We start from the raw sequence: 9,922 nt of genomic DNA, 5'->3' as shown, positions 1-9,922 counted from the left end.
AGTTTGCCTATTCTTAAATGTGGATCACAGAGGTGATCACAACTTTAAGTGGCTTAGAGAATTGTCCATATCCAAACTGGCCAGCTGATAGGTTCTATCAGTTCCCAGAGGAAACTGTAAGCACCCCTTAGCAAGGACGTCCCTTCCGGGACTATGCTTGCTAACCTATGAAAGGTCCCTAGGCAGGCTGTATCTATTTCTGGTAACCTGCAGGGTTAGAAACACAAAACTGGGAGTGGAATATATGTCTTGATGTTTAATAAGCTCCAGTGGGCTTTTATGCATGAAATTGTCTCATAGATTTTTAAATTCATGAGTGCTTTTGGTCTTACCAATGTCTTTTGTAGGTTATACTATACAGAGGGTCCAGTCGGGACGGCCGGACGTAGGTTTGGTCAGATGGAGGCGAGAGATCTCTATAGGCAGGTCTTGGGACACAGTCGGTTTATTTTTCAAAAGTGGCTTTCATTTCGATGTTGCCTGTAGTTTTCATATTCCCAAAATCTTTTGTCAGGCAATCATATTTCCAAGGCTTTCCTGTTTCATCTTCCCCAACAGTCTTTGAGCAATGATACTATACAGATTACTTACTTGTTGCTTGAGAGTATTCGTTTGCTTTAAAACCTCAGCAAAATCAAATATAGCTTGATTTCATATCCTTAATTATTATCTTAAAAGGAAGAATAAGAAATCCTTCCTTATTTGTCTTCTTCATCTATGTCAACCTGTCATGCAGTGCACAAATAAAATCCTTTCTGAAGTTCTTTTCTGCTTTTCTCATTCTGAACATCCTTATTTAGCTAAGCAAGAGTTCAGACTGATTGTTCTCTACAACATGTGAATATGCCATAGGTTTTATACAATTACTCTGGCCCTTAGCTCTCTGTTTTTTTTCTAGTTCATTGGTGCTCTTGCTTAGGCTGTTCAATCCAGTCAGCTCTGTAAGCATGCCCTTCTGTGGCTTCCAGCTTTCCTAGACCTGCCTCCCATTATCCTGATTCTTCTCATCTTTCCTTTTTTTGATTTCCGGCTTCCCTTAGTCAAACTGATACATTTTTGTTTCTCACAGCAACCTGGGAAATGCTGTTAGTAAATCACCTTTAATTTCCCACTAAGAAGTCAGTGCTGAGTTGGGAAACCACTCTTAGTTCAGTCTCTTCAAAAGGCCTAATTTTGTGGTTGCTGAAGCTGGTGAGTGGCTTTTTGCTTTTGGACTTAGTCTTAAGAGCAAGGAGCTTTACAGGAAAGAAAAGGCCTACTCAGATGGCTTTTTCTCCTCCGTGTAATTAAGTTATGAAAGTGTTAAGGGACAAGATGTTGGGGTGTTTTGTGAACAACTCTTTTTCTGAACAATTTAATTTCATCTTTTTAAAAATCTTATGTAATGAAAAATATATACAGAAGTGGGACATTTACTGTAAAAAAAAGTTGAGTACTAATGTAATTTCCCCTTTCATCTAGTGCTATGTTAGATCTGCAGAGAAAGGGCACATCATAACACTAAATCAGGAGTGGAATAAACAGATCTACCTGAAGCTAATGCAATAAACTTATGATAAACTGCTGAACTGTTTTCTCTGTGTTTTATTCTGGAACTAATGTTACATGATTCATGGCTACATTTTTCTCCCATTACATGGCCTTTGACTATTTCTATATACTCCAATCAGTAGAAAGGTCCACCTGTGCTAGCAGAAAATATGGAAAATAGATTCCTTGCTAAGTATGTTTCCTCCTGGCCTTATGTGTGGAATTAGTTTTTATTCTTGCAGACATGTTAGCTCTTTAGATACTTCCATACATATAATCAAAGAAATTCTTGGTTTTGTGTAAAACATATTTTTGTACCTAAAAACAACTACTTATGCCCAAAAGTATTTGGACCTGGTGAAGAAATTTCTCCAAAGACATCCAGTAAGAAGAATGAATGTACAAAAGTGAACTGAGAGAATAGAGCCTATGCTGAAAGTTTTTAAAGATTGATTGAATTTATTCAAGCTATTTTCAAGAAGAGGCAATTACTGTTAGTCTTTGAGACCCTGCAGATCCAGATGATCAGAAGGAGTGCAACAGCTCCAGTGCATAGCAGAACAATCTGGAGAGGATGCCCTTTGCTACTTCAAAAAGGGTAATTTCTTGAAACCAAAGGTCATGCTTTCATTCCTCAGCCATAAACCTTACTTTCAACTCTTATCCTGATAACTTTGTCATTTTGAAGGCTACTACTGGGAACGAGTATCGTCTTTCAAAATCGATTCATACAAAACTGTAAAGTAGGATGTTCTAAATCCCAAAATGTAAGCTTCAAAATTGCACTGAATTACTCAGTAGCCTCAGTGGTCTCTTTTCTTCTACCTCCTTGCTTCTGAGGTAGATTCAGAGCTCATCTATGCCTCTGAAGGAGTTACTGTTACAGGAAAAAACGTAGGAGTTCACCTTGTTTAACCAAACCCAGAAGTGTCTAACTGATGATATACAATCAACTGGCAATGGGTAATTATAATATACCTTCTATCAATTTCAGTAACAGAAGTGATAAATCATGATACCAGACACTTGAAACACTTAAATGAACATTGCACATTTCTAAACATCCTTCTATAAATACCCTCTGAAACTCTAGTGACATCTGCTTATTCACCCATGTTTATCCAGCCTCTATCTCAAAGGCAACACAGGTTACAAACACAGTCCTGCTCTTCTTCCATGCACCTCTACTTGGAGAAGTGGGGGCCCCTGCTCTGTGTGTGCCTGTTTCACACATACCCATACAGGACCTGTGTCCATCCTTACATCCCAGTATTCCCTGAAATCTAGGCAGGAGCTGTGGTGCCAGCAGGCTGACTTGTGGCAGTGCCTGACCAGGTTTTGGCTGCTGCTTTCTCCACCCAAAGTCTCTCCCCTGCTGCTTTTCTATTATTTCCCAAGCTGACTACTTCTTTGTTTCAAAAGTCACTTTGCAATTTCCTGGTTACTGTTTAACCTTGCTGATGGTTGCATTCCTCTTTATCAGGGTAAGTTTGGTCAAACATCATCCCAGACAGTTCTGCATATTCCAGGCACACAGGGGGTGTTGTCTGTGGGCAGGCTGTATGAGCATTCCAGTGATAGATCTCCTACCTGTCTTCAGTGTCTCACTTAGATTCCCCAGGTGAACCAAACAATTTTAGATCGCAATTAATGTCACTGTTTTGAGACATCTACTTTAGGATAGCATAAATTATGCTCTGTCAAGCATCTGTGCTCTGCAGTGTGGTGTAAAGGGAACCTAGATGTTTAACTTGTACATAGACATAAGCCATGATGTCTTGTGGTGTGGGATTCCTCTACAATATTGGCACCCGAGTGAATAGTCTTCATGAGAGCTGTGTCTCTGAACATCTGTTACAATCAACAGAGAGCTAATCAGTGCAGTCAGTGAAGGAATGTGTTCTAAGTTAGCATTTATTGCCATTCCCAAAGTTAGCTAAGGAAAATCTTTCTTGTTTGTTTCATCAGGAGGCAAGATTTTCTCGGATTGAGCTAAAGGCAGTCTCAGAAAGATCACTACATTTTGATTTTATACTCTTTCCCAGGGCAATCCTCAGCTGACCACTCAGCTAGCTGCCCCAGGCTGCCCCAGCAGCTCTTCTGAGAAATTAATTTGCAGAAAAATTGCCCAAGGAAAATCCTGAGGGAATTACTACAGTCATCATAACATCCAGCCCTGTGAGTGCCACACTCTTCCACTCTTCTTCAGGCTCCATGACTCTGTGCATGAAGTCTGAAAATCAGAATTCCTTTGTCAATTAAATTGCATTTTTTCTATGTGTCAGACCTTTACGTGATGACTCAGTGTATTTTTGAGGAGCCAGAGGGATCCATGTCATTGAGATTATAAAGCTAATTTTAATGACTGCAGATTTTAAAAACTGGATGTCAAAATGGGTGAAGAAAAAGCATCATAAAAGTAATATTGACTTGGCCTTTTTTTCCCAGTGGCTTTTCCTAAAGCAAAGAGAAGTTATTGGGGAGTGAAAGGTCAATGAGTTTAAATTAATTGAAAGAGTATTTCTTGTTCATTCTGCCTTTACAGAAAATGTGTGCTTGATCCATGTAACCTGACTGCATTTGCACACTTCTCTAAGGCATTACATAAATATTTGGAACATACCTCCAACTGTATGAGTCCAGCATTTGGATGAACACCTTCATGCTTCTGAGAAGCCTTGCAATTCTCTGTATAATGGCATCATTGTATAAAATATATGTACATGGCTGCATTAAGTCTTACAGCCTACTAAAATTTAATCCCTATTCCTCTGCTTAAAAAATCACCAGCTAGAGGTCAGCTTTCTCCCAGAATAGATTCCTGTAACTGCCAGCAGTAGTTCCTACTCTGTCCTCTTTAAATTGTTCAATGCTTCTGTTAATCGCACTCAATCAATGGTGAGGTTGCATTTTGCTGGACAGACAGTTTGTTTCCTCTGAAGGTGAGAGGATCAGCATCAGTGGTGGTCACTTGAAGAAACCTTCATCTCTTTAGTATCTTGCAGTTGAACACAGATATCTGTATACTTTTATTCACTCAGAAGAACCTGAGGTTTCTGGAGATTTTCACACTTTATCACCCTTAATCCATACAGTTTAAATTTTTCCTATCTGTTGCTGTAAATCCTGTGGAATCTGTTGGAGTCAAACCTAACCTGAACTTCTTTAAATAGGATTTTTTTTTATGAATTGAAATTTAAGCTGAAGTACTCATCTCATCTCCATTGGTCCTGAACCAGCCTGACTAAATATTTATTTTCAGCTATTGGCTTAGAATAAACATTGGTCTAAAACCTGATATCCTCCAATGAGAACCTGTTGAGCAATGTTTCTTTTCTAGGCTGGCTAAGGAGAGCTGTAACTAAAATGCAGTTTCTTGGAGATGCCAGTATTATTTTAATGCCTGTTCTGATGGCAGCAGTTGACTAGTATAGCCAACAGCATGCTCTGAGTACCAGTAGGGCAAACCAGCCTGTCTTTCATCAATTGTTACTAGAAATGTATGCATTATGTATCCTTTGTATTAAAGTGCTTGGGAATTGATTGATGGTGAGGGAGAAGATGAGCTAATGGTGCTCTTGCTTTTCCTCCCAGTAATCCCCATCTCTCCTTATAAAACTCTTCAACTCCTTATGTTCCCTGTGCAGCAAAATAGCACATCTCCTCGCTTAGTCCTTCAATATGCACTGGAGATTTAGGAAGTTAGAGAAAAGGTGCAAGCCAGAGTAGCAGAAACGGAAGTTGTGTACTAAATCTGGCAGAGGTGCTGGTAATAATTGCAGTAGAAAAATTCCCAGAAATAATGAGAAAATTTTCCTTTCTTAATGTTAATGCAAAATGTGTTCTACATGTACTGTACCTGCTTTATTTCCAAAGATAGCATTTTTTTGCCATGTAAAAGTGTCTCTTTGGTGATACAGTGCTACTAAATTATCTAACAGTTTTGCATGGTTCAGACCTTAACTGGGTTCTGTGCTGTATGATAACTCTAATGGAAATATGGTTCAAAGGCAGCCCTTTCTTAGTACAAGGGACTCATATTACAAAACCTGCCTACGTTCCACTCTTCACTGGGTCTCTGTATTGCTCCAGTTGTTTCACTGAATCTCTGTCTGAAGTGACGATGGGGTGAATTTGCGTGAGCGATGAAAGCACTTGAGGACAGTGTTGTGCAGGCCAGTAAATATGCCGCTGGGAGGATTCACGAGTCTGAAAGCCACAGAATATGCAGAGTTCGGTAAAAACACAGGCTGTGGCTGATCATTTTTCCAACATCTTTCTTTTTTATTCTATTTAAAGCTTGTTGACCAGGGTAAGGAATTGTAGTCAAGGTCAAGTGGGATAGCCCTTGGCACAGTATGTTAAGAAAAGAGAGTGTGCTATTACCCACTGATGAAAATAGAAGCATTTGTGAGTTTGTTTGCCTAGAACCAGTGACAGCAAAAGGCTTTATCAAAGTAAGCTTAGATTCTGAGCAATATTTTTTAAAACTGTTAATACAGATTTTGGTTTCGATATACTTATTTGTAAATAAAAAGTCGTTCTCTATTAGTATGCTGTCTGAAGCTTTTCATTCCACTTTATTGTACAAATGAATAAGAACTGAAGTTGATATTCCAAAGCAATTTTTATTTCTACCAGCCTTTTAATTTATGATTTTAAGCACTGATTTACTGTAAATGCTCAAAAATAAATGTATTCTCTTTCACAGCTACAAAAGTTTTTTGAGATATTCTTCAGAAACAGTTCTCCCCAACAAGCCTTCAACAACATGAAGGAGGCTATAAACAAACTTCTACTTATAACTGAGGTCTTCAGCAAATCATCCGCCTCAGGACCAAGTTCTTTCAATCAGTAAGTGACTTGCAGTAGTCATTGTAATGCTAGTGTCAAGACAGCTCCTTAAAACAGAATAAAAATTGTAGAGGATACAAGATTCTTAAAATAAAAAATTCCCATCTATTTCACACTTCTTTATAAAGTAAGGACATACTGCATTTAAGGAGTACAACTCTTCAATATCCACAGGGTTTCTGGTTTGTGAAAAGGTTTTGATGAATACTTAGGACCAGATGCTAATTCCTAATGAAGTGTTTCAGGCAGCACAAATGAACAGAAATCACTCACGATTGGGCTAGTCCTAACATATATAAAGCTGTATTTCCTTTCAGTGAGTATTCTGTCATATGTCAAATATTTAATGCTAGAGTAGCCCAGATTGTTCAGAGCTGGTTCTGGTAGGCAATCTGAACAAGAGACACTGTAAAACTCTTTATGAAATGTACATTATGAAATATACCTAGGCACCAACAGTCACATTTCTGTGTGTAATCACTTCTATTAATGTTATAGTTCTTACACATAAATCAACCTTTATCATGTAATATTTTTACTAAATAAAATTAATATTTGTTCTATATATGTTATGCCCCATCCCTGACATTTTTATGATAAGTACTAAATAAGTTACTATTTATTACATTTATGTGTTTTATAAAGCTATTTTGAGAACCAGGTGTTTTAGTAGCAGTAATGTAAAGCTCATTATTTGACTTACACAAGTTGGGAATAAAGCTTATATTGTGAGTGGAGAGGGTAGCAAGGAGGGGAGGAGTGTAATGGGGATGAAGCTATTTTGACAGTGGTCCAAACGCTCTTTTTTACCAATGAAATGGAGTCTCTTGTTTGTGTAACACAAGGCTTGCTTATAACTCCTGACTCGTGCCTCCAAACATACCCATAGCTGCAACAGAGCTCTTTGGCTTCAGTGAGTCTGGAGCCTTTCACCATCTCTTGCCCTCCAAATGTCTTCAAAGCTTTTGCCAGGCCTCATTCATTCTCTTCAAAAGGCATTTCTTCCTTCAGCATAATTCACCTCCCTCTCTGTCAAGCATTAAAAACACGTTTATATAGCACTATTTTCATCACCTCACAATCTGACTCCTTCCATGTTTAATGCTGCTGGCTCTTCCTAGAAATTTATTTAGTCTGTATCACATGTTGTCTCTTGGCCTGTGTGTGTATGTTTTCTTGCATGTGTTCTCTGGACCTGTGTGTGTATGGAATTTTACTGTATACAGGGACGTGGTTCAGTGGTGGACTTGGCAGTGCTAGGTTTATGATTGGGCACAATGATCTTAAGGGTCTTTTCCAACCTAAATTATTCTATGATTCTATATTTCACAACAGTACCTAACCTCACTGAAACTGATTCCTTTTATATTGTGTTTCAGATGCAGCCAGTGTTTTCAAATGCTAACCTTTGACATTGGATTTGGCATGTCCATACACCCAGTAGTTCTTAAGGTGAGAAAATTGCACAAATTATTGCTTGAGTCAAAAAAATTACACCAAGAAGAACACAGCAGGAAACTCTCTTTGATAGGTACCCTCAAATCTCTAAGTGTACCAATACTCTAATATTAATTTTGCCTGATTGTGGAGATTTGCTGTAAAAGAAACCCGTTTTTAAGAGTCTGAGTTACTGTGATGAAGTTCACCACACCATTAAAGTGTGCAAACTTTTCAGTTTATATTAAAAGGCTAGCTATTACCTCAAATGAATATCAGTGGAACAAAATCCATAGGAAGCATTGCATGAAAGTGGAGTTAGGTTTTAAATGTGGCAGAACAAAGATGAAGGGAGGAAGTTAAGAAACCGCAATTGGCTTTAAATACAAATTAAAGTTCTCCATAAATTGGATTGTACTTCTTCATTTCATTATCTGCTTTGACCTCCACTGTGCTGCCTTCTTCCTGGATGATCCACAAGGCCCTTAAAACCATGGAAATGGGAGCTGTGCCAGTTTTTGTACCACTCCTGCCTCAGAACAGTCTGTCCTGAAACAAATATTGTACTGCTTTCCAGCTGTTCTCATTACCTCATGTGCATGCATATAAATAGGTATATAAAACGTTTCTTCATATTTATGATATACAAATATTAACAATAATTAGCTAATATATCCCCACTTAAAATCTGTTCAAGTTTCTAGTAACAACAGTGCAGTCAATCTCTCCATCTTTCAGAATAAAAATCCTTTAAACATAGGAAAAATGCACGTATGAAAGGAAGTTTGCACAATTGAAAAAGTCCATGAAGACCATATCCTTAATTAGTCTGAGAAGACTTATTTAGCTACTATAAGAAATGTGGTATGTCATAACAATTCAATAATTGTACATCAGACTGTAAAAAAATTATCTCAGAAGTGCTTAAAAAGCTAAACATAAAACAAAATGTTTACCTGCCTGTATAGAAGTTTCAACCATTATCCATTATCCATAAATTTACAGTATGAAAAAATAAATGGCTCTAAAAAATAGCAGTTGATAATTAATGCAACATTGAATTTGAATATTATCACTTGGAAACTGTAGCATGCACACAACCTATTCATGTTGATGCTATATTTGTGTTTATGTTAAAATAATGATTTAGTCAAATTTTATAGCCATGAATTTGTTCATTGTGTTTATATATTGTAAAACTTACACATTCATCTGTAGTAACAGATGTTCTGTATTAACTCTAAACACATGAGTTTTGCAAGAGCTGTATTAACATAGACTGTGGCATAATATTTTTTTAATCAAATTTCAAATCAAGCATGGAAAAAAAAGCTTTCACTTGTGTCTGCAATACTGCACTCTGTCCACTGGAGGACAGCAAACATTGTGGTATGGACTTGTGACAGAAAATGTGGCACAGCATTTGTTGTTTTATAATCCTGTCAGTTTGTGTTATTATTACCTTTTTTAAAGTTCCAGTTTAGTATTTATTGCTATGAGAAGACTGGAATTCTTCTGTAGTTATTCAAACTATACATTCTTATATTATTTTCCAACAGGTGCATGAACACTTTGACTTTCAAGATGAGAATGAATTGACTATTCAGGACCAAATTTCGAAAGAACTTCTTTTGGAAGATACATTTAAATTTCTCTTATCTAATGAATCCTCAACATCCAGTTTTATAGAAGCTCTGCAAAAAATATATGGATCATCTGTGAGCAAGGTAGTTCATTCCAACCTTTTCTTATTATTAACTATTTGAAAATACTTAATTTTAAATTGTATGCTTCTGAAATTCTTGGTGCCAACTTATAGAATGAAGGATTTATTTAAAAACAATCTTTTATTGTATGCTGGGGAATAAAACTGTAATTATATTAAACAATTGAATATTCTTTTGTAAAAATTCCTCTCTCAAATTATTTCATTTTCCAAAATACTTGAAAGACATATTTAAAGTTTTAACGAAGTAATTTTCCCACTGTTCTTTAAATGGTCTTTTCTTGATATACAGATCTGAGTGTTTTCACAATTTCATCCAGAATTGATTAACTTGTGCATGGAGATCCATGAGCATCAAAATTAAATTTTGGTTCT

At 36.9% G+C, this 9,922-nt stretch overlaps 1 protein-coding gene across 4 annotated transcripts in view; it reads left to right on the top strand.

Annotated features, from left to right (window-relative positions):
• The window catches only part of CPED1 (cadherin like and PC-esterase domain containing 1), a 144,132-nt gene that overhangs the window by 55,460 nt on the left and 78,750 nt on the right, over nucleotides 1–9,922 (top strand). For all 4 annotated transcript variants that reach the window (XM_017743765.1, XM_017743766.1, XM_008640976.2 and 1 more), the window contains exons 8-10: nucleotides 6,242–6,384; nucleotides 7,764–7,836; nucleotides 9,381–9,548. In XM_017743765.1, coding sequence (XP_017599254.1) covers nucleotides 6,242–6,384; nucleotides 7,764–7,836; nucleotides 9,381–9,548 — 384 coding nt within the window. The remainder of the gene's footprint in view (nucleotides 1–6,241; nucleotides 6,385–7,763; nucleotides 7,837–9,380; nucleotides 9,549–9,922) is intronic.

This window comes from Corvus brachyrhynchos, unplaced genomic scaffold (assembly GCF_000691975.1).
Source record: "Corvus brachyrhynchos isolate BGI_N302 unplaced genomic scaffold, ASM69197v1 scaffold29, whole genome shotgun sequence".
Lineage (NCBI taxonomy): Eukaryota > Metazoa > Chordata > Aves > Passeriformes > Corvidae > Corvus > Corvus brachyrhynchos.
The sequence above is the reverse complement of the archived record's forward strand: the minus strand, read 5'-3'. Positions and strand labels throughout refer to the sequence as shown.